Source organism: Neltuma alba, unplaced genomic scaffold (assembly GCF_004799145.2).
Source record: "Neltuma alba isolate B1F8T4 unplaced genomic scaffold, ASM479914v2 tig00013870_pilon, whole genome shotgun sequence".
Classification (NCBI taxonomy): Eukaryota; Viridiplantae; Streptophyta; class Magnoliopsida; order Fabales; family Fabaceae; genus Neltuma; species Neltuma alba.
In genome coordinates, this window is record NW_021637942.1 from 7008 (window position 1) to 32832 (window position 25825).

General features: G+C 34.4%; 1 protein-coding gene across 1 annotated transcript; it reads right to left on the bottom strand.

Annotated features, from left to right (window-relative positions):
- Positions 1 to 1290: 1290 nt before the first annotated feature.
- LOC114739296 (uncharacterized) lies at positions 1291 to 23134 on the bottom strand. Its single transcript, XM_028927347.1, is given in 44 exon segments — positions 1291 to 1602; positions 2353 to 2549; positions 2693 to 2773; positions 3158 to 3268; positions 3355 to 3543; positions 3670 to 3735; positions 4602 to 4676; positions 4949 to 5059; positions 5140 to 5228; positions 5371 to 5515; positions 6035 to 6132; positions 6244 to 6385; positions 6562 to 6609; positions 6699 to 6869; positions 6953 to 6999; positions 7002 to 7020; positions 7945 to 8064; positions 8140 to 8212; positions 8299 to 8417; positions 8514 to 8633; positions 9350 to 9437; positions 9684 to 9895; positions 11126 to 11172; positions 11779 to 11857; positions 11965 to 12046; positions 12532 to 12669; positions 12807 to 12855; positions 12944 to 12998; positions 13082 to 13158; positions 13840 to 13920; positions 13995 to 14075; positions 15192 to 15267; positions 16809 to 17003; positions 17139 to 17185; positions 17296 to 17374; positions 18237 to 18315; positions 18806 to 18943; positions 19030 to 19078; positions 19229 to 19283; positions 19376 to 19452; positions 19676 to 19756; positions 19845 to 19925; positions 20861 to 20936; positions 22824 to 23134. Coding segments are annotated over 43 exon segments (4140 nt in total). The 5' UTR covers positions 22938 to 23134; the 3' UTR covers positions 1291 to 1602; positions 2353 to 2369.
- Positions 23135 to 25825: the final 2691 nt, after the last annotated feature.

Sequence of the window (25825 nt, forward strand, 5' to 3'; positions counted from 1 at the left end):
ATTATCTATTTTCTTTGTTGCTAGAATCTTCTATTTATATTTTACCCACTCAGATAGAAAAAATTCCTCCCAGAAGGAAGACAAAAAATTAATTCTTTTTTTTAATAAACAGGGAAATTAAAAACGCACAACGAAACAGAAGCAAAACATTAAACATTGAAAATAAAATTTATTTGAAGAAGAAAACATTGATATTTTTTCCACTAAAAAGAGCCTACTCATAGTGAGCTACAATCAAATATTGTTGATATTGAATATAGTGATGGAAATCATGTTGATGATGTTGCTGTTGTTTGTGTTTAATTTGTGCTTTGTACGATTTATTCAATTTTGGACAATAGTTTATCAATGTTTAAGATAATAATTTGATTTTGTTTAGTTTTGAAAATTTTGGACAACCATTTAACATTTTGATTTATTAATATTAATGGCTTAATGCATGAATTTTATAAAATTTATTTTTTTACTTCTATCCATATCAAAATATTAAAAAAAAAATTAAACGGGCCTAAAAGCCTACCAATCCAAGCCTGTTACTATAAGGGCTGGGTTTTGCAATACGGCTGCTTTTTGACATGAGGGTATAAATGGGTTAACCCCGTTCATTTTCCCAATATTAAGAACACCTATGCTTAGCACGGGCCCAGGGGGAGAACAAAGCCCAATTCCATAGTGAAATCATTGTTACTTCAACAAATATTTAGTGTTTGCCCACAAGCTGTTGGTTGAGACTTACAATAGTAGGCAGATTTACTGCGTAAGGAGAAAAATCCATGCTCAAATCCTGAAAAGCGTATTTGTTGAGAATACTTTAACTTTAATGCTCTTAGTTAATTTCAAACCTAAAATGACTTGAAGATATTCTAGGTTATAGGGGGATAAAAAAAAGTTTGGAGCTTGAAGATGAATCTCTAAGAGCATACAAATCCTCTAAACAGTTTTACTTCACAAGAAGAAGCAAATCCTCCACAACCCGAAACAAACAAGGGTAAGAGGATCCTTGAAAAGAAAAGAAGGATTGCCCAAAGTTTAGAAGGGGCGAAAAGTCCTTCAAAGGGAAAGAAAGAAGAAAAAGAAGGTTGTTAACTCATATGAGGTCAAATACTCCAATAATTTTTTGAAGGTCATCGTTTGGTTGTTGAACCCAGTGAATATACTCCAAATTCAGGAGTTCAAACAAGTCCAAAGCATTAGTTATGTTATAATGAAAGAACTACTTTGGTAAAAAGAACTTAAAAACTGAATCGGAAAATTTTATCTATAAAAATCAAATTAAAAGAAGAGTTAAGGTTTTAACCAAAAATCATTTATTTATTTATTAATAACTTAAAATATTTAGGAAAGTTAAAATCACTCGTGATTGTGAACACTGTCACGGTTACATTTTATTGTTATTAGATAAATAAATCCCTATACTGCAGAAATCCACCGTGGCCACTGGCAAATTACAACATCAACATCATTTCCCCCCACCTTTTCTTTCCCAAAACATGGCAATATTTCCAGAGCAAGCATGAGGTACGGAAGCAAGCCCAGAGTGAGGAAGAAAGAATGTCAAATATAATCCGTTGAGCAATTCCATAATTCGCTTTTGCATCCTGCCTGAAAATTGACAAACAAGTATTGAAAGTTATGGACGAGTACTATAATAGAAAAAACTGAAATATGAGAAGGGAAAAAATTGCTTTACGGTTTAAATATGACCCTCAACTTGGTAAAACTATTTACTGTCAGAAGTAATTATAGAATGCTACGTTATCAAGTGATTAGGCTTGATAAACCTCAGTTGGTTGCTCAGAAACTAACCAGAGCAATCCAAATAAGCAGTTGTTGTGCCTTCAGAACCAAACAACAATCTCGGGGCAATTAGCAGCAAAAGCAAACGACGAAAGAAAGAAAGAAAGGGGGGAAAAAATAAAGAACGACTTTAAATTCTGTAAAGTTACAAGTCTGCGAGGTGTTTCTAGAATAAGAGAGGGAAAGAGAGAAAAGAGGGAGTGGGTGGAATGAGAAGAAATGAATCCCTTGTATCCTCATTTTGTCACTCTCCATTTTCAGAAGAGTTTTAACTTTGGAGGATCAAATTTATCAAAAAAAGGGGAAATCAGTATTGGTCCCAAGGATAGAATGCAATTACCAAAATGTCCCATAACAAGTGAATGACAAGTGCAGGAAATAATAATAAAATTCATGCTGCTTACTTGGACTTTTTGATAATTATATTCCTTTCTTGGTATCTCATGATGATCTCTCTCATAGTGATTGTTTTAAAGAAGGAAGTAATTGATCATGAATCAACAATATTCCTAATTAGATGATGTCGTATAATCGACATCCATGGATAATCCTCACTTGTAAATTGGAAGGAATCAAGCTTTTCCTGCTGAACCAAACAGATGCATCTTCTCTGCAACCACGGCTTTCATGGCTTCCTTTGCAGATTCCATAACATGGACAAGATCTTTCTGTGGGGTGTTCAGGGAGTCCATGTATGCCTTTCTCACTTCAGTGTTCACGTTGAACTTTCTCACGCCAAGCTCTATGCATTTCTGTGAGAATCCAAGAAGCTCTTGCAACGTTAGCTATATAAACTGCAAAACTTACTTGAGCTGAATGCAACTATATTTTTGTGGACAAAAACTGTAATATAAAAATAAAATAAAAAAAGTCGATGGAAGTTTTGCAACTGCACCTTGACTAGTTCTTGGGACAAGCCAGAGGCACCGTGAAGGACCAGGAGAACTCCTTTCTTAATGCTCAGAGCATGCAATTCCTTAACATAGTTAAGTGTCAGAATAATTGAGTAGACAAGAACCACATCCAAATGACATGTTGAACAAACCATATATAAGAATTAGAGTAATTTTTTCTAACATTTTAGACAACCACGAACCAAGGTATGAAATACAAATTTGTGCTCTTTGAAATTTTAAATTTATTTATTTTAACTTATACAGTGGAAAGAAGAAGAAGCCTTATCTTACTAAACAAGTGGGGTTGATTACAGAGATCGCATAATGTCATTTATTTTAAATTTATTTATCTAAACTTGTTCTTTGGAAACAATCAAAATTCATTGCTCGAAAGTTAAGCTATGGCTTTTACTTTTTACCCAGATACTGAGTTTATGCAAAGTAGGAATGAAAAAGCTCATCACCTTGAGCAAATCAAATCTGAGATTTGGACCACTTGCAGGATACTTTCCATGTACATTTCCAATACATACAGCCAAAGCATCTATGCCAGTCTCATCAATGAATTTTTGCGCCTGATATCAAGGATATAAAGTGCAATGAATTTGTCAATATCAAGGAAATACGGAAGGATAATTTCTACCAGAGAGTAGATGGCAACCTTATCAACATCTGTAAACCTGGCTTCATATTCTTCAACGGTTAAATCATCTTCTGTCCCTGATAACCTTCCTAGCTCAGCTTCAACCAACATATCATTTGAGTGGGCCAAGAATGAAATAAATTTAGTATATGCCACATTTTCTTCAAAGGAAAGATGTGACCCATCAACCATTACAGAGTCGAATCCCTGGATGTTGCATTGACAACTCGAGTTCAACTTGGAGTCCAAAATGAAGATAATAAGGTGCAATTTCTAACTACTGATTCATGATAAATCATATTTAATAAAGTGAGACGTCGGAAGAATAATTACCAGCTCAAGAGCTTCCACAAGTTCTTGCCTCGAAGTTCCATGATCAAAGTGAACTGTAATGGGAACCTGACAAATTTATAAAACTAAATTTAGTAACTAAGCAAATTTACGTTTGTTTGAACTTTGTGCCATTCAGATAATCTTCAATCAATTGTATAATCAATATGATAGAAAATGAACATTTAACAATAAATTTGGCTCAATTTAATCGGCCTCCATTTTTATGCTATGTTTAATTTGGTCCTGACAGTTTAGAAGTTAGTAAAAGGGTCCCAAAGTTCTTTTAAGTATTCAAGTTGGCCGCTAATATCAAACAGTCACCACAGTGATTAAAGTTTGTCGAGGTAGTCAACTATGTGTCATTTTAACATTCTGAATACGCATAATTTATGTTAATAAAGCAGGTTAAGGTAGAGGGAGCGGAATTCAATGCAAGTGTAGCATGTGATGTCACCCAGATTAAGTGGCTAGAGTGGGCAAGTTGGCACATGATTTGCCTAGTTATCAGAACAGACAGCATACTAGAAGATTTATTGAGATGGACTAGATATAAAAATTTTCAAACTCTTGAGATCTAAATTAATGCTCCTAAAGATCAGGAACCAAATTAAAATAGAGTAGAAGGTAATTTAAAGTAATTTATCATAAAAGAGAATCTAGGTGGGGAAAAAAAAAATTCAAAAACTTCAGATGATAGACAGTGAAAACAAACGGTTTTTTCCCCTTTCCCAATATCGCACACACATTTAGTAAATAATAGCTGCTTTCAAATTTACCTTCATTTGTTTTATGATACGCTATTAGTTTCCTTTACTTCAAGGGTTCAACCTCAGTACAGGAAATTTCTCATATTTATTCAAACGCCACAAAGAACTTTAAATATATTTTCTTTACATATTTCCATTTGTTTCAAATAATGGAATGCCACTTACACTTGCTTGCTCAGCAGCGGCAATGCAACCAGAAACCAAAGGAAGTCCTCCTTGCTTCAAGGCACCAGGATGGATCTGAAAATTATTTCATTCAATGCCCGTTTAGAAGCATTCAAATTTTTGCGATAAACAAGAAGAAATTACAAGAATTTCAGAATATCAGAAGTAACAAATATTTAAGAGATGCACATACTACGAGAAGTGAGAACAAAGATAAATACATAAAAGACAACCATTAACGAATTTGCATGAAGCTTAGTAGCTTCAAACATATTGTTATTTATCTCTATTGGTCATAATAAGAAAATGGGACACACTAATCATATTTTAAACTGATGCCTCCAGACCTGTAATATAGCAGGACTTCGTTCTTCCTCTGCAGCAGAGATAACAGCCTGAACTCCTTCCAAATTATAAACGTTAAATGCTCCAACAGCATATTCTCCATTTTCTGCATTCTAAATTCCCAGTAAAAATTTTTTAAAATGTCAACATGAAAGGGAATCAAGTTAAAAAACTTGAATAAGATGGTTTTTACTCTAAGAAGTTCTTTTGTTGATGAAAGTTTGACTGGACGAGTCCAGGACTTCACAACTTCTGCCAATGCTCTGCTGTCGCCAACATTACCTTAATAGGAAGATTATCATTGGTAATTAAAGAAGAAATCTATTGAAGATGAAAGGAAATACAGGATTTGGAAGCATCATATGCTCATTTAGCCTGGAAACTGTAGGACAGAAAATTAAAGAAAAGCCAATACTTAATTTACCAGGGAAAACAATGTAGGGAATTCCTGGATGTCTACTTTCAGGTCCTAATTGCCACAAGGGAATTCCAGCAAGTGCTTGTCCAACTATCTTGGCACATCTTGCACCAAGAGCTTTTGTAGCCAGGTCTGAAGAGGTTATTCCTCCCTAGACAAGGTACCACTGGTTAGTGTTTAAATGGGAATTTTGGACTAGTATTTGAGGCCCCAGACACAATTTCGGATTTAATGCCAAAAAGAAGGTGCAATTGTGTTACTGTGACTTGAAAGGAGACAAATAGGAGGAGGCTAGTTTAATGAGAAGGTTCTAAATGTTAGCTTTTATCTGAATAAAAGTATTGAAAAACAGTAATACTATCAAAGGAATAAAAACGTTTTCTTTCATTTGTATGCTACCAGATATCAACTCGTGCTTGATTACCAATAGACCTGTACTAAATCTCAATGACCAACTATACAATTCTCAAGGAAATCAAACATCTGATGGGCATCACTAACAAGATTACGTTGTTGGTAACAGCTAGGGGAAGATCAGCCCAAAAAGGATTGCATTTCCATACAAAGTAGTGCCTGGTTTTCAAATAGGTGAAAGGATAATACGACAAAGGAAATATCATGTTTTCGGTTTGAAAATGGCAGTGTACTAAGTCATTTAAACATAGAATACCTTTGCAAGAATATACCGAGGTCTGATAGTGATCCGTTTCACTATTTCCACCAAAGCAGAACTCACTTTAAAATTAATGGCCAAACTCTCAGAGGCAGCTGCACATTTTAAGAAAAAGATCAGGAAGTTTAGATAAATAACATAATCCATGAGTCAAGAAAGAAATGGACAGAAAAAAGAAAGAAAGAGAAAAACGGATAGAGACTAACTTTTCCCAGTTATGAGATTCCGACTGGTCACTATAAGAGTGTCTTTTTGAGCCTTGAGATATACATCTGCTAATTCAGCTGTTCTATTGATTTCCTCCTCCCTGTCTTCTGCATGCCTCATGGCAACTTTTTCAACTGATACCTATTGCAAAGAAACTTTTCTCAGATACTTGCAAGTTACAACAGAAAATATATTAAAAACACGCGTGTCTGCACAAGGCAACAGAACTAATGCCTTAAAAGTGTGTATGAAAAAAGCTTTAATAAATATCCAGTTTCTCATTCATGACAGATCCACAACTAACAATTAATAATCACCTCAATGCTTTTTAAGAACTGACCGCACTGGTGTTTAAGCTCTTGTACCTGTGGATTACAAGATATGATGAAAATGAGGAAATAAACATTCTAGGAAGATTTAATTCAATAATTCATCCTATATTTGCTTCGCCAACCTGTTTTGTTGTTTTTGGAACATAAGAACCCACAACTATCAAACCCCCATTCTTTTCTCTGCTTATCCCTAGATCCCTAGGCAGTATTGGAGCCTTAGGGATGATTCCAATGTGAGCAGAAACAAAACTTGCAGCAGTGCGACACAAGAAGCGTTTTCCCATCAATTCAGCCTGTTAAGAAGACAACATGTTACAACAAAAACATGTATACTTGTATAAAAAATTCCAAAACAGAATGATAATATGAAATTTGCCTTGATCATTCCCAGTGCAAAAACAGCCATGTCTCTTTCACTAGCGCATTAACAATACATGTTGACCCCTGTGTCATACAATAGATAAGTGCATAGAAAATGTAGTTACTGATCTATCATAAATCACCAGGAGTAAGTAAAATTATCATTTCTAATTTTACTTCAGTGTTGAAGTCAGCTGTGCACATGCAGATGTGCCAAGCATTATGAAGTCATGATGGGAGACAAAATTAAAATGATATATATGCAATACTGGTTTTAACTTCTATATTCGGTGTCAAAATACCCTTCTCTCCAGTCGCAAGAAAGAGAGTTACAGCATAAATAATCTCACACAGAGGAAATCAACTGCTGAAAATGACAGGAATGCACAGTCTCACGCACAAAGATCGCTAACAAAAAAAAAAAAACACTGAAAACAGAAAAGACAACGATGAAGAAAGAATCCTTCATCCACCAAAACATGGTGTTCAAGATACCAGGCCCTCTCCTTCACAAAACCAAAATCTTTCTGCTTCCTAACAAATCTCCAAACCCCCTTAATATACCAATCCAATGCTACTCTCTCTCATCCAGCTCACCGCACTTACATCACAGGTGACAGTTGCAGCTCCCAACTCTCTTTCTCTTCCCTATGGTTAGCCCTCTGTGCTCTCTTTTGTCTTTATTCTCTTGCCATAGCCCTTAACCAACTAGGCCCAAAAAACTACAGGTCCATCAAATGTTTGTTTTAATTGTTTTATAAATTGAGTTATTTTATATCCCTGTTTCTGCCGCACAGATTAGGTGATAGTAGTTCTCTTTTTGAATATCTTGGGATTTACTGAATCTAAGAGGCTGGTTTTTATATTTCCTGATTCAATCAACTTACCTGTCTGTTAACTTCTTTTGAATTGGAAAATACAGCAGGGTCACTCTCTCTGGTTTACTATAAGTAATTAGCACATGCAGAAATAGTTCATTAAAAATAAGGTATCTGCAATTTTCTGTACCTTCCGCAACTTGCATAGACACTCACAAACTGCATCTGGTCCTCCTTTCCTCAGAAGTTGAATAGAGATAGAAACAACAGCAGACGCTGGTATCCGTCCACCTGTTTTCTCCTCTACCCACTACATACAATTAAGTTTTTAGCAATAATATGAAAAGAGTCTAACCAAGAATCAAGCAGACAGTGTGATTTTTACCTCACGGAGGTTTGAAGATTTATAGCCAAAGGCGGCATCCTTGGCAAACTCTGTGTCCCCCGCGGGAAGAAGCCTACAGAGAAAAAGTTAAGAAGTCAGAGCTACATCTTAAAGCAAAATCAACATATCTCATAACTGAAAATAAATGGCAAGACATACATATCAGCATCTGCAACATAATGTATGTCTTCGATGGTATAACGACCTCCTTGAAGGAAAAATGGACAAATGATCCATGCGTCCATTTCACCTAAAACAGAAACAACAGCATCTGCTTCCTGTACTCAAAAGCAAACAGTATCAGTTAACTCTTTGATTTAAAACACATGATTCGATAGCATTTATTATAACATGCTTGTTGAACTTTAACTTACATCTGGAAAATGACCTCGCAAAGTTGAATCACCCCTCAAAACTACTGTGTAATCAGTGTTTTGAACTGAATTTGCTGCAGCATCTAGATTTTGGCATATATCTTTTATCAATGCACTAGCCTGTCAAAGATCAAGAGTAAACTAGAGAGCTTGATCGAAGTCATCTTCATGAGAACTAAAGATATAAAAGACGAACTCGACAAAAATGATTTCACAAGGTTTTGAGCGCCGTTGTGGTCAATACTAAGCTAACTTTTGCAGCAAATATAACTTTTCAAAATGTTACTCAGCTCCAGTCTAGCATGTCATTTATGAACATTAGCTCTTCAGATTTAAATGACTGGGGATAATAATTATCCCTGCCCCTGGGGATTTCTCCACATATGGATGCACATGGGAGGAATTTCTCCTCATGGGGACAGCAAGAAGGGCAAACTCACCCCCCACCAAAACTTATTCAAACACTTTGTGAGAGTGTGTGTACCTATGTTTATCTTAATCTTAATATTAGTAACCTTGCATAGAATTTGTACTTATAAAATTTTTAGTATCTATGTTTAGGATAGTATTAAGGTTATATTGTTCTTATTTTTTTCAAAATTAAATTCTAAAAATGTTATTGAGGAATTAACCTCCTCTAAACTGAATGAGGACCAGGGCCAGGAACCTACCAAATAACAGAACAAAATATTGATTTATCTTGCATTATATTTTTTTAATTGAATACTTTGCCGATTTAGCTTAATTTTAACTTGGAAAAGAAAAGACCAGATCCCTTTTCATTTGAATAGATAAAAGCTTTATATATTATTGCCATATTTGAGCGAAATTTTTACCTTCTCTGAACTCAGAGACCTTGAATTTGTCAAAATGAAAAAGCACTTAGGACTTTTTTTAAACTGCCCAATCAATGATTCAATATTCCTGCAAAGAAAGATGAAAAAATTTGAGTAACTTGAGATTTTCCAGGTGGTGAAAGATCTTCCTATGAACTGTCAGCTCAATCTCAGAAAGAAAGTAATATTCAAAGATAAGTGGCTAGACAATAGTACCAATAAATTACCACATTTTAAATTTGTAATCGGTATTTTTTAAGACATAATATTCAGAGTAGCACTGACTCTGCCAATTAATTAGATGTGATAAAAGACAGGCAAAAGATAAACTTACCATTCTGTTAATACTTCAATATCGTGTACAGTTTGTGTTCCTGTTGGATCATCATCCAGAACAACCAAAGTCTTTGAATTGCTTTCATTTAGCTTTTGTATATCAAGAAGAGGATCATGTGGCCACTCAGAAGGAAGAGATTTCAAAACAGCTTCTTTCTTAAGTGCAGAAAGTTTTCCTTCAACTTTAACACCCGTTAATGTCTCATAAACCTGAGAAATGTCCAGAAAGTCCTTAAGAAGTGCAGTTACAAAGCTCCCTGAATCATTGTGGAACAAGTAAACTTTGATAACATGTACATATCATTTCGGAGAAGATTGGAAATAGGGACAAATCTCAGTTTTATCATTTTCTTGACAAAATATTATCTTATAATTTGAGGATCATCAGATTTATCCAAAGGAAAAAACATGTAATTTTACTGTATTATTGCTGATGCAGGCCTGGAGGGAAATTGCGAAGAGAATAGAGGATCATATGAGGAAGGAAGAAGGTAGAAATGAACGGAAAAACCAAACTTGAATAGCATAGCAGATTTTCTTTGACATTACCAATTGTATCGAGACCTGGCACTAATCTTTATTCATAAAAAGGCAGTGGAGAGGAAAAATAAATTAACCAATAAGACCAGAGGAGGGTAACAAGAAAATATAAAAAGAAAAACAGAAGAGCTAAAAGAAAACTATGGCTCAACAATCCTAATGAAGCATCCCGCTCTAGCAGATAGCAGCTTCTTAAGCAGCCGTAGACATAATAATTTTTTCCCTTTTATAATATATCTGATGTCAATTATAAAATGAAAAAAATGTTTTGCTTACCCACCCCAAAAAGGAGTTTCAGGATACAGATTAGAATGAGAAAGAAGTGTGCATTAAAAATATTTCAGTTGAAAACCCTAACAACTGACATATTAACCCAAATAACATACCGACCCCACGTAAATGTGTACCATTACTTGCTAGTTAAATTTCATGAATGATTCAAGATTCTAGTCTCACCAAATTTTAATTTTAATTAATACAATGTCAGGATCAGAACTGACCATGAAGATATCAACACAGAAGTCTACATATAAATATTTAGAATTGTTTAGCTCATTATATCCTTCATTTGGACAATCTTCTACTAATTAAAGAGTTCCATCAAAACTTCAGAAAATAACATCTTAAGATGTACCATCGTTAATTGAGTGAATCATTTTGCCTTAACAAGAAAAGAAAAATTGGACAATTGAGCAACCAAGATATCAAACGTGGAGCTGTTAGTTTTATAATCATATAATATGCCCAATATATTAGATAAGTGTATGGGGATGCTGAGAAGGAAACATGCCAAACTTTGTTATACTTAAAGACCGATTGCATCCTCAAAGCATTTCGTGAGTTTAAACAAATTAAGAACTGAACTCTAGAGTCCTCTCTTGACTGATAACTTGCTCATACCTTAACTACACCAGCATCATCTTGCCGACCCCAACCAGCAGCAGAACCTGCAGCATAGCTTAAAAATTTATTCAAGCATTAAATATGGTGTGCAATTGTAAAGCAATTTCATTAGGAAAAAGAAGAAGACAATGAAATAAAAGGAAGGATGATAAGATATTATCCTAAAAAGACAACGAAATGAAAGGCGTGGCCACAAAATTTGTTGAAATTTATTAAGTCAATTTCTACCATTAACATAACATTATGAATATTGTAATGTATGGTTTGGAATAATGGGATGCATCACGTCTTACGTGGAAAACTAAGAATATCCGGCAGTCATTCGACTTCTGCTTGAAAAATAAAATCACAAAGAAATGGATGTAGCATTTACTCTGTAAGCCATTACATTAAATGGATAAGCTATTTCAACAGCCCATGTTGTTTATTACCAAGTTATTTCCATTTTTTCCTCACCTCTTCCTCTATTTTAGTTTATGGTGATCTAAAATAAAGAAATACTTGAAAAAAATAAAAAAAAAGCATTTGCTGCAACTTCATTTTTTTCCTATTAATACAGAGCCGTAGGCTTGTAGTAGAATCATAAGCTGAAAGGAAAAGGGGGGCAAGGACCGTACACATCACAAAACACTGAAGGTAATACACAGCACCTGACAAATACAGTTGATGAGCAGCCGACGATAAATGAAGTGGAACTTTCAGAGAAGATGCTTCACGTGTGACAATGCCCTGCGGATAAAAAAATATATATTATTACAATGGTAAATTGATGTTGTGTAAAGTGTTACCCACTGAAGCTTAATATAGTGCAAAGATAGATTAATTCTATCTCTAACCAAGTCCTTCACAAAGATATCAATTGCTGAATAGGGGGTGTAATCATTATCTAACATGTGTGGGACACGATTTTCAAACATCCTGCAATATCAAACACCACTCAAGATTAGCAATAAGCTTTTATCTTTGAATCTAACATCCTGTAATCATTATCTAAGGAATCAATGAAGCCATAATCCTCATAATACATAAGTAACTAATCTAGCGTATAGAAAATAAAATAAAATATACGTTGATGTGAAAGGGGGAAAAAACCATGTTAGAAGAGCTTCTCTACAGTTAAAGACTCGACTTAAATCCAAATTAGCTTGTAGCACCAGATACCAGATGGTTTGTTTCAAAAAGAATATCTAGCGTACAAGACCAAAAGCAACATAAAAGCTCACATAAAACCTGAAGCACAGCAAAAGATTAAATATTTTCAGAAAACTACAAGGCATGGAGAAAAATTTGCTAGCAATTAAGTATTTAATAAACCCTCATAAAATAGTAATTAGAAAAGAAACCAGAAGCATATTTTATTTTTGGGCCTGCTGAAGGTGGGAGAGGGGAGAGAGAACACATACCAGGATGTTCCCCCACTGTTTGTGATAAAGTCAAACAACACTCTTGTATTTAGACCCAAGCGAGCTCCAAAAGCCATTGCCTCAGCAGCCGATGCTATATGAACGCCAGCAAGCAATTGGTTGACCATCTTTATACCGCTGAGAACAAAATATATAGAACGACTTTTATTATGTTTGTCCACTTGTTTCATGCATGTAGAGAGATAAATTAGGCACAAAGGTATCTGCTAAAAAATATTGAGGCAGAGAGATTGACTTGTAAAAATCAAAATTACCTTCCAGAGCCACATCTACCCTTGATAACATAAAGCTTTTCACTCAGTGCTGATTACAGGAACAAAGTTAAATATTGAGTTATGTCTGAAATTAACTGCAAGACTATATATTCAATTCTATGCCGAGCAATTATTACCTGCTAAGACTAATCCAGCACTTGTAAGAGCTTCATCGGTCCCTGAAGCCATTATCTGAGAGACATACATGAACTCAATGATTTAGTCAACAAAGTCAAAGAAGTAATTTTCATCAAAGCCAAGGAGGTATTTCCCACCGTAAGAGTTCCATCTGAGGCCCTCTTCACACCACCAGAAACAGGGGCATCTACCAACTTCAAATCCTTACCTTCATCTGTGATGTTTTCATGTCAAACTGTTACATAATCACATCATAAACAAAAAGAACAATAGCATGCAGCGGAGGGAAGGAGGGGTGAAGACAAAGAACAAAAAGGACAACTGAAGCTGAGGAAAATACTGTTATACTTAAGTGCCACAAAAATAAATTAATAACTCATATCAATACATGCTGCATTAATGTTAATATCGGAGACAACACACTTCCCTTTACGACCAAAGGAACTCAAGTCCGATCATAAATAAAATAAGGACTATGTAAATTCAAACTGATATTATCGATAGTCTTCTCTTTGGGCTACAAAGGCATAGTAAATTTTATGTAGGAGATCAAGTTGCTTTAGGAGCTTAAGGTGTTGCACTGAACCTTAACCTTGAACCTAAAGTCGTGTCAAGATATAAATACAAGACACAAGTATGGAAAGACATGTTTTGCAAACAAGGAGCGTCTAATTTGCAGTAAACAGTGATATAATCTTTTTCTAATAGATGTTTTATGAAAGAAAAATATATATATTAAGTGGCCTAAATCATACAAAGTGAAAATAAATCAAGGTCAATAATGCAACTTAAAGAATGCTTAGAACAAGGGAAAAGGGCTACTAAACCACAGATATAATAAGTTTTATCAAATTGACAAGCCTGAAATAAGTGTCTCACTAGAAGAGCAACATACAATGCAATCGGTGCTCAAGTTGGTGCACATATGCAGGAGAAACAGTGGAAGAAAGAATGACACATGCTCCTGATGGAAGGACTGCAGAATGCAGAAGGAAGGGTCAATACAGTTGAAAATTTAATAAAGCATTCTAGTGAGATGCTTTTGTTTACCTGAAACTGCACCATTTTCTCCATATAAAGCATTCTCTGCCTGAGCTTCATTTGTGACCATGATTATAAGCACATCAACATCTGAAGACAAATAGGACCTCATGTGACAGGCGCTTGAAATTTTGTTGTTTGTAAGAATCTTGCAATTTTACTTTCATAACAGATAGTATTGCAAGCCTAGATGAAATTTTCTGACATAAGAATGAAACCATACATGGGACTTCACTTAACAGATTAAGCTTTTACGCTGCAATGGTCTTTGGCATGGTATCAAGAACTCTGACAAAGTGGTTAGTTAATTTGCAGCATTACGAGTCTTCTTTTTCCTTTTTATTCTTTGTAATGCAGAAAGCTCATCAACCACACTAAGGAATAAGTGCAAATATAAATTTAAATAAACAAAAAAAAAAAACAAACACCCTAGAACATAAAAAATGTACAAGAAGCTCTTTTACTCCGACAAAACATTCTTGAGCATGAAAATTTCCAAATATGAAATTAAGTATTGAAACATCCTGGTATTAACTTTCAATTTAGCTTGAAAATATAAACACCAAGAGAACAGAAGAGAGATTTCACACAGACTCAACAACCTAACAGCAGAAAAAGATGAATGAAATGACTCGCTGACTCATCAGCCTACTTCCAATTGCAACATCAGCAATTACGATTGATTTGTTTAAACTATCAATAAATTTGAATGTCAACAATTCCTGGTTTCTTAAAATTTTCTCATTTTCAAATTATACTTCACATCAGCCAAATGACCAAAGTTGGTGCCAGAAATAACATTAGTAAAAACCACATCATGATGTTATGATTTACACAACGCATTCTTCTAGTTATTCAAATTACCATTACTACATTTATTAACATTGCTCCATCAGCTACATGCAAAAGTAATCAAGAGTTTCACACACCAAGTCAACAAACTTTTTAACTTATTTATGATTAGATAGCAGTTTGATTTGGAAGAGTAGTAAATGCACTAACAAAATGGATGGAGGGAAGAATTTCCTTCTCTAACTTGAGATGTCATCCTGGGAAGCCATTTCCTGGTACCATGACGGGAATTACAAGCCTTTGCGCCTCCCACCAGGCAAAGACTTCCCCACAGAATTAAGTATGAAATTACATATAATGTTATTATAGTGCATCAGCTTGTATTTATAGGTCTAAAAGTAAGCAGCTATTTACCTTTACTCACTTCTGCAGGAGAATTTCCAATTAAACCACCAGCATTTGCAAATCGAGCGAGAGTTGGTTTATATACCTGGAAAACAAAAAAAGTTTATAAATGTATATAAAGAAAATAACTGTGATATTCAATGCCATAAAAACTCAGTACCCTGATCTTTACTTAAATTTTAGACCACACAAAGACATGCAAATCCTCTTAGAAAGTATACTTTTTATGGACATATGAAAAAATTTGGGAACGCATTTAACTAGACAAATGCATTAGAAGAGAGTGGTAAAGTAAAATTACAGTAAAGGATAACAATAGAGAGGCGTGCATGGGATCATGGGTTACATTGGTCAACAAGGTTCCAAATCATTGAAATCACACACACCACATAGCATCATATTCAAAGTATTAAAGGAAACATTCAGAAAAAGCCCGGCAGCTCTCCTTTGACAGCAGAGACCAAAGAGCTATGGTTTCTGATGCAGCCCTATCATGAAACTTGCCTAACAGAAACTTTGTTAAAGTGTTGAGATCTAGAATGGGATGGAACACAGAGAAGTATGGACAGGATCACAAAATTAGTCATGCTCCCTTAGTGCCTACTCATAATCATAAATTAGGTCAAGTGAAAGAGCAATATTACAACTAGGAATTCCGCTCTAGTCAAACAACTTATTTTAACCTGGCCATCACACAAACTATTGTAGCAAACATAAAGATGGAGAAAACATATAAGCACAAACTCCTTTTAAATAGCACAAGGAAAGAACCAACTTTGGTTAATAATGAGATGCCATGGCATCTTGGTCCAAAAGAATTCCTCAGTCATGTACTCCCTCCGGTCCTATATATGAACTTCGAATAACCGAATCATGTTTAACAAACTAACACTTAAAATTAGCTAAAAATAATAAATATGTCAGAAATATATTCTTTTTTCCCAAATTTGTCCTTATTTATTAAGAGAGTAAATGAGGGAGGCAATAAATGAAAAAACGATGAAAGAGAACATGTAGGGGTAATATTAATGAGAGAGGGAAAATAGGAAAAAAATAATAAATATTCAGACAAACTAAAAAATAAAGCTTATATTTTGGATTAGACCCCTCTCCAAAAGTGAAGCTTATATATAAGACCAGAGGGAGTATATTGCATGGTCCATACAACATCTCCTTCAATGGTTATGGGAATACTTTTTTGTGTCCTGTCTTTATAATTTTAAGGGTGATCACCTTCGGATCATGTCTCTCAACATCATGATCTCCGAATGTGAAAAGATAAGTCACGTCATATCGCCACTTCATGTGTAAATATCAAGTTCTTTTTCTTTTTTTTAGGGGGAAAAAAATCTAACCATGCTGTTTTCACTCAGATCCTCATGAATCATATTTAATTAAGACAACCCTCAAAGTTAACTCAAGGCAAAGGTTTCCTGAGTGTACCTTAAAGAATCTTACTTTGATTTTCCAGCGTCCAATGGAAGATTTACTAAATGGTACCAATAGAATCAATCATGTGGGCATATTTTTGCATTATTGGAGAGGATAATCAATATGCCCAACTTTCAAGAAAGAATATTGGTTGTTCAATGCAATTTATATAAAGAATTTAAAAAGAGGAATTACGTCATAACCAACAACGCAGAAGTTTGAATTCAGCAGATGAGTTGCCATGCCAAATCCCATTGCTCCAAGTCCAACAAAACCAACCCGTCTCCCACTCTTTGAACTTGTAGTAAATTGAGTTGCCAGTTGTTCAGGACTATAAGCATCTTCATTTACTGCATCCGTAATATTCACCCCATAGACTTTTTCCCAAATCTATCAAGAAGAAAAAGAGGCAAAGAAGAAGAAATTAAGAAAGTAATAATGCACTGTTTCTAAAAAGATAACAAATAAAAAGAAAGGCTTCTCCTGATTCATTCAAATCACTGGAGGGAATTTCAGGAATTTAACCTTAATTAGTGCTGCATTTTCATCATCTCCGCTAACATGAGAAAGCCCTGACAAAAGAAATTTGGTTGAGTTTGTAAGCAGCAAACAGGTAGCTTTGAGAAGAGGCTAGACAATTACAGAGAGAACAAGCGTTACTTAATCTATTGAATTTTCATACCAAGGATAAGTTGTTGATGCGCAGCAGCCAAAAGTGGAAGTGGAAAAGTATGTGACTTGGCCATATCTAAAATGATTTCCTTGAAGACAGCAAATTCAACTGCTATCAAGGATTGTTTGAAAAGAATAACTAGAACAATAATCATAAACAGTGCCAACAACCAGATATGATGTCAAAATTAAAATAAAGTCACAACATACAATATTAGCGCCCATTTTCAACCAAGAAAAATCTCAAGACCTGGTTAAACTACTTAAAAAAGAAATTGGATTATGTTTGTGCCGTATCCATTGCTGTATCTTTAGAGACTAATCATATATACAAGGCTGACCCTTAGAGCTTAAAATAGAATGATTAAATTTCAAATGTAGTATCATGTACCCTTTTTAAATCTTGACCTTCACACAAGGAAGAAAGATTTTTTAATAGGAAAAGTCATTCAAAGGATAGTTTCTCTTCAAAGTTTTCTGCCTTATGCCACATTGTAGGCTCCATGCTTTGCACGAAGTTTAAAGCATGCACAAACGGCCTAACAATTGAGAGAACCTTTGGGCTATACATAGATCCCTAATTATATTTATTCAGAACAGTAATCTAATCCAAATTGAATAAATCCTAAAAGATAAAATTTAAAATAATTAAATCCTAAATAGGATAAGATAACCCTACATACCTTACTCTAAAATAAGATTTCTAAAATCAAATTTAATAAACCAAGGAATCATAATTGTCCAAGGATAAAATATAATTTTAATTACACTTAACCCTGCATTCCACCAAATATATTGATTGACAGTGCACAACTAAAGTGGCAACAAAAGTAGTCATGATGTCAACAGCAGTATCACAGCTAATAATGGTCAGGTACTAACATGACAATTCGATGGGCCAGACCATGGTCCAAATGTAATTTAATTGCTTCTCATGTCTATAGATCTTACCACTTCTTTTACAAAAGCATTCAGAATCTGATGTTTGACCTGGCCCTTTAACAATTGGGGAACGTTATTCTTGAATACCCTGCAGGATAAACCCAACCCGGAGGGGAGGGGTTGTTAATTCCACGGGCAAGAATGTACATGAAATACATATGTCACATTTTAATCTAATTATTCATCATTTCATAAGCATGTATTTTAATGCTCACAGATCACAAGAAACTAACATGAATCATAAGTTCAACCCTTTTTCGGAAAAGGAGAAATTCAATCACATTCCATAGGGGACAAAAAGGAGAGTGGGCAAAATTACTTTTCTATATTACATAACTTAAATATTACCCCGATGTAACTTAATGTGTATTAATTTTTTTTGGGGCCAAAAGTGTATATTAATTATTGAAACCCCTAATAAACTCTACCAGATTTTTATGATCTGTGAAGTTAGATGCTCAATGACTATGGCTTTCATCATACTGAAAATGAAATAAGCATCCAAGAATGTAGATCACATGTTGTAAGCAAGAATTCTAGTGGTACAGTTGGTTAGTTTATAGAAAACGAACACGCACCATGAACTTCCAGCGGCATTGGAAATGATATCATATATTATCCATGGATGAATTCCAGCTTTGGCACCAAGACAAAGAGCCTCCACTGAAGAATTTAAATGAATGCCCTCGAGCAGTTCAGCAACTAATTTAACTTTACTGCAATGCAAAAGGACAATAAAATTTTATTCCTCGGGAACCCAAGCAAAATGCAAAAATCAATAAGATAGAAGAAGGAAATAAACCTGCCACCACCAACTTCACCCTCGAAAGTGAAAAGCTTTTCACACATTGCTGTCAGCAGAAAGCAACCATTAAATTAAAAAAAAAAAAATCAAGCAGTATAGCTCCTATCTATAATACACACACACACACACACACAACAAAAAAAACTAACACACAGAATTTTACCATATCATCCAGAAACACATCCCATAATTTTACCTGAAAGAATAGGCCGTGCTCTTGCAAGGGAATCTGATTTTCCAGATGAGGTAATCTACATAGTCTTAAGCAGTCAATGAAAGATAAACTAGTCCACCAGAAATAAGCAAGAAGGTAAAACTAAGTGATAGTAATAAATGAACATACAATGACTTTTCCGTCTAAAGCCTCAGACCTCCCATGGGTGATATATGCATCAACAATATAAGTCATCCCATCAATTTCTGCAGGTAAAACAAACTAGTAACACTCTTTATTCGATTCATTCATATGAAAACATTGCATGATAGGTTGATAAATGTTTCATAATGTTGAGAAGTAAAATATTTCATATCAGACATAGTTGAATGATGACAGAAAAACTCCTCGACAAAGTTCTTCCAAGAGTGAACTATGCACATTTTGCAGAAAATGCAGCATTAGGAAGCCAAAAACAGGTATAATTACCTGCAATATCCTTCTCTAGCTTACAAACAAGTGATGGGGACATGGTCGTATGAAGAATAACAATTGCATCCTTGTTTAAACCTGCAAATCCAGAAAATAAAAATTGCATCCTAAACCAAGATGCTGGGAAATATATAAAGTATACAAGGCCAAACAGCTCAAAAGAGACCTTTCAAAGCACCCTCATTCCCAAAAAATAGGTCATTAGCTTGATCCACGTGAGATATCAGGACAACTAAAGCAGAAACGTCTGCAAGTGAGGAAGAGAAACAGATGGATTAGAGAGCATCATAAGATAACAGTGGAATTTATTAACATTGTGCAGTCTAATCTGATGACATGGAAAACAGATACAAAAATACCATATTTTTCCCAGAAAAGAACAACTGACAATAATAAAAAAGGAACATTTACTGCCAAGATATTAACTGGTTAAACCTCAGCTAAAAGGATGAAATGCTCAACTCTAACTAACCGGAAATATGATGAAGCACACCCGTTCAATACATGTCAATTTGAGCAGATTTTACACGTTGATAACTTGGGGATTTGACATCCGTTGCAACCCCATTCAGTTCAGTTGCTACCTTTTTGATGCAGGAGAAAAATAAAGAACGAAATACTAAACCTCAATTGGGTTTGTGGCCCAACAAAGCTAGACAGCCAAATTGTAAGGATCTTAATCATAGAGTTATGAGATTCCTTAACTGGTTCATGGCTGTAGATTTCAGCTTTTGGTACTGTCATGATCATGCATAAAGCAAATTCATCAAAGAAAGTGTTCATTAAAAACACCGAGCTACCAAAGATGCCTAGGAAAAATAATACTACCTATTATCAAAGATTTAGCACATGAGAATAAGTTGTGATGCCATTGCACGGTGCCTATTATCGATGAGCCAAAAATGATACCATGGCAAATGAAACTCTTCAAAAATTAGTGGTTTACTTTATCCAGAAGAAGTTTGTATTTTAAGAACATATACGGAATTGACTTAATAAGGAGGACAGATGCCAGATCAATAACAAACAAGTATATCATACGATACACAAATTCAAAGGAATGATTCAAAACATTAATCTCTTTTATCTATAATCTATTATGAGGAAAACTTGCATTTCTTATCCAGTATACCATACATTACACAAATTCGAAGGAAACCATACATCTGAAATGTCATTTACCTCTCGCTGCATCCTTTGGGCTGGAACATCTAATTCCTCCGAGCTTCAAAAGTCCACTTATCTTTGAATCGCTTATCTATTAAAAAAAATTAGTTTAATGGATATTTGTAAACACAACTTAGCTAGTAGTTCTAAGAAGCGCAGTAGCAATCACAAATAGAAAAGTGCAATCATATATATAAATACAAGTAACTGTTCTTTTACGGATTTCTTAAAACTCTATTTTTTTAACCATTTTCTATTAACCCCAGTGAGATGCACAAGGTTTTTTTTTTTTTTTCGAGTTATAAAGATAAAGAATTCTGGTTGTGTTGCTATCAAGTTAGCTTATCAGTATCTCGTGCCTGAAGATTAATTTTTTCATCTGTGATTCTGTGTCATCACATCCTAACATCAGTCATTGTTAAAGTACTAATACTTTATTTGTGCCCTTGAGAACTACAAGCTTGATAGCGCTCTGCCAAAAGACCATTTGTTGTGGGTGGGTCAATGGAAATAATTCATACCAGCTACTGATCATGGTATATCTTGAAACCATCAGAAATTATTTCAAATGCTATATTAACAATAAAAGATAATTAATCCTGGTATTAATATATTTATTCATTATGCTTTGAATTTATAAGCTTCAAAAATATGTTTCTAAAACTTCCCATGTTGCACGAATCATCACAGTTATAATAAAAAACCAAAAGCATTAATCAACAATAGGGAATTTGCATAAGAAATATACAATTTTGAGCAGTCAAATCCTCGCGGTTTCTTCAGATAAAAATCTAGTCCTAGTAGTTGACAGTATGCTTTATTGTATGCATGTTAGTTTAGACATCAGACATTACTGGGTAGTTAATTTTTACATGCGTTTTAGGCCAATAAAAAAAGTTTGCACGCATCATCTGTGACATTTAATGGGTTATATACTTAAATAGAACATAAATCTGAATGGAACAGTAATTTTATCCAGAGATTCCCACCACAGCCGTTACTTTTATATGTATCTGTATATGCATACGTGTGCCTGCGTATTCACGCATACTGTATCATTTCATTGATTAACTATTAATAAATACGAATATGAGATAAGTGTCTTGTAGCATGTAAGTAGGTTTCTATTTGAGTTTTTAAGCTATTAAAAATATTAAGCCATGTTCATTTTAGTAAGGACGGATCGGTGGCTATAGTTTAATTTAATTATAGTTATCAGAAGCGTTATTTGTCGCAAATTTTTTTGGTAAAAGGATATAATAAACAATTTCCTCTAAATTAGTTGTACACATTCTTGTAACGGAAAAATAGTATAATTTGTTATAAATTTTTTATTTTATATATCGATAAATTGATTGATTATATTGATTTTAATTTTTTTTAATAAAATCAAAGTTTTTTCCCTCAACCAAATCACATCATTTTAGGTAATCAGGAGGCAGCCTATTCCTTTGCTTATCTAAAGCCTCCCAACAATTTGACCTTTTCAAAATAACTCATTAACACCAAGAAATAAAACTCATGAAACAAAACACTACTAATATTTAATAAATAAACTCAAAGATGGCTAACCAAAGAAGTAAAAACTTGAAGATGGGAGAACACCATGACGTGGCATTGGCCATCGCTGGCGACGAGACAGTGATGTTTGTTTTACTGACCATGAAAATACTTAGCTGAGGGATAAATTTCAGGCGAATATACTCGTTTGAATATCAATTAAAATGATTTATTAATAATTTGATCATTAATGTACTTCTTTTATCCTCACAATTTATCAAAAATATTCCTTAGAATAACTAGATATCATGCTGGGTTCGTGATTTCCAGATTAGAAGTTAGATTGTTTATGGACGATAATCAGCAGCGCAGCACATCTTTTTGCTTTCTCATTTTCATCAAGAAACAAAAAGGAGAATATTCTGACTCAGTGAGAACACTTTAGCGGAGAAATAGAAGAATTAGGAGAAAAAGGAACCTCGAAGGCCTGAACATTGAAGCCATGACGGACCAGCAACGATGCCGCATCCAAGCTTAATTCGTCCAAGCCGACAAAACCGACGGAGCCGGCGACGAGTTTCTGAGACACCATAGCTATGACCTCTAAGCTTCGATTTCTGTGGCCTTTGGTAAATGGGAATCGATCGAACCAGAGACTGAGAGACTGCTGAAGGCTAATTTGAGGCTGAATGAGGGTAGCAACTGAATATATAGAGACAAATATGAAAATTTACTCAATCAATCACATTAATTAATTGTGAAAGGAGGAAGGTGGATATAGAATAGAAGAGCGAAGAATTCGGTTATTTTTTTCTGACGTGAAAAGAGTATGCGATTGGGTTAAGAAAGGAAAGCGCGCGGAAATAACCGTTGCTCTTGGCTTAATAATTACGGCCTGACTCATTCCGGTGTCATTCATGATCATCTTTGGTTTTTTTTTCTTTTTTCTTTTTTACTCTCTTGAGGACAGATATCATAATATTACCCGGTTCTAATTAAAAGATCTAGTTGACTAATTTGATAATATTAAAAAAATAAGTTAAGTTAGTTATTTGTAATAAATAAGTGTTGTCATTTTTAAAATATCTTTGTCAATTAAGTATATTGGCTAGAACTATTATGATTAGAAGGACTATCTTAAAAAAATACATAAATACGAGAGACAAAATAGATTGGGATCTTATAATTAAGACCAAACTAAAAGTCAAATAGGATCTTACATTAAGAACCGGTAGTACTGTTCTGACTCATCAATTGTTTGATCTTATGGGTAATGGATCATTGTTTTGGGGATCCCAAAAAATTATCTTGGCCGTGACAAGATGATTAAGGTAGATAAGACTATTGTTTTTTCATCTCAGTAAATAAAAAATAAGCCGGTGTTAATTATTCAAAAAAGAAGATTGTTACGAAAATAGAAAAAATATAAGAGATTGAGATGAGAGAGATGGAAAAAAATAAGAGAAAATTATAGGACGAAATAAGCAGGAATTCTAGAAATGTATTTAAAATTCTTTTATGATAACAATATAGCATGCATGATTTGGTTAAAAGGAAAATAAGAGAAAACTGGGAGACAAAATGAGGAGTTATTAAAACCCAACAATATACATAAAATTCTTTTATGCTAACAGTACATCATGCATGATTTGGCTAAAAGAAACATAAGGGAAAATTGGAGGATAAAGACTAGTCTAAAAGGCTATGAATACATAAAGAGAAGGATTAGACAACATAATTGCATAATTAGAGGTTATAAGAAATAAATTGAAGAAATGCTTGAGATTATATAGGGTATAATATTGTTCAATATCAGGTGGAAGGTGAAAAATCTCCTTTTTTTTTTTTAATGCTATTTATATCCACTCAATTATAATATTGATAGCAACTTTAATGCTTTAGGGGGCAAAACTCGTCTTAAAATATTTTTCTCATAAAAGACAGTTATTTCAAATAAGTTAATACAAACTCTTGCCCAGACAACTATTGATGTATGCATGATAGGGCTTTTATGCATTTTTTCGCCAACAAACACATACTCTTCCGGCCCTAAACATGACCGGAGGAATATTATAGATTAATAAAATCAATGTTGATACACCATGATTTGCATAATTTATTTTATATGTATAAAATGAAATGAACAAACCGTAGTGAGGAGGTGTTTAGATAGAATCAAAATATAATTTTAAAAATACTTTTATGGTATACGAAGTCAATATATAGAAGAGTTTATCTCGATTTGCGGTATGGCGTGTACAGATTTTTGTTTGTTTTTTTTGCCAATAAACACGTAGATATATGACGTGTGTATGTGTGTCTGTGTATTTCTGGGTAACGCCCTACTGAGAATTTGCATGCTTTGTATATTCTACCTTTATTGTTGAGGATGAAGGCATAGATTGAATTTTGTGGAAAATGTTAAAAATGAAATCGGTGGTTCGCAATTAAAAGGTATTCCTTGAAAAAAAAACAAGAGTGTTTGTGCATGTTTACTATTCCTTGAAAATGTAAACGAACGTTGTGTGCACCAACGTTCGTGTTGTTCCGTCTCCAACGGAACCTTGCGTTGCTTTCGTCGTACTCGCTTGGCGAAATAGAGGGATGCGTCTTCCGGTGATGTGGCCATCCGCGCCTATATAAGGGATTGTCCAGACAGCGTGAAATATACACTGCTCCGTCCTCTTCCTCTTCTCTCCCGCTGTGTTCCTTGTTACAGTTGCTTTCGCTGTTCTGCTACCTTGCTTCGCAGGAAGGGTTCGTTTGATCCTGGGGAGTGCCGCTGCCTGTTACACTGAGGGGTTGCGGAATATCTCTCAAGGACAGTGTCCTTATGACGCGACTCGAACCGGATTTGCTGTTCCTCCTTTGCTGCCGCCAACAGTTGTCCGGAGCAACTGAATGAGTGTTTTCAAAATGATTGTTCGGGTGTTAAACTCAGTTGATGTAGTTTTCCTTTAGGCCTTTGGCCTTCTTTCTTACCAAAAAAAAAAAATGATACTGCCTCTGGTATTTGGGACAGGAGGTAGTATTAATAAAACTAAAAGTTCCTGAGGTGGGAAACATAGTACAATGAAAATGGGAACTAATAAGTTCAACGGAGAATATAAAGAGTAGCTCTGAGAATAAAGATATTACATCCAGTCATCTTCATGAGAAATGGTGCAACAGCGAACCTTGAAAGCACAATAGTACATGATAGTAGATAATAATATTCCTGTTATATTTACTCTTATAAAGGATGATGAACCAACCATTTTCATTTGGCTTAGGTGCAGTTATGATAGGAGGATTTAGCCGTTTGGCTTACAATTATTATCAGAAAAAGCTGGAGTCAAGAGGGATAAAGAACTAGGAACTTCATGAACGACTAAATGAGGGGGCCACACCTTTCCCTGATGTAGAGCAATATTCCTTTTGTGCGAAAGAGTTTGGAAAAAAACAATAATTCCTAGTAAGAGATAAGCGTGCCCATCCTTA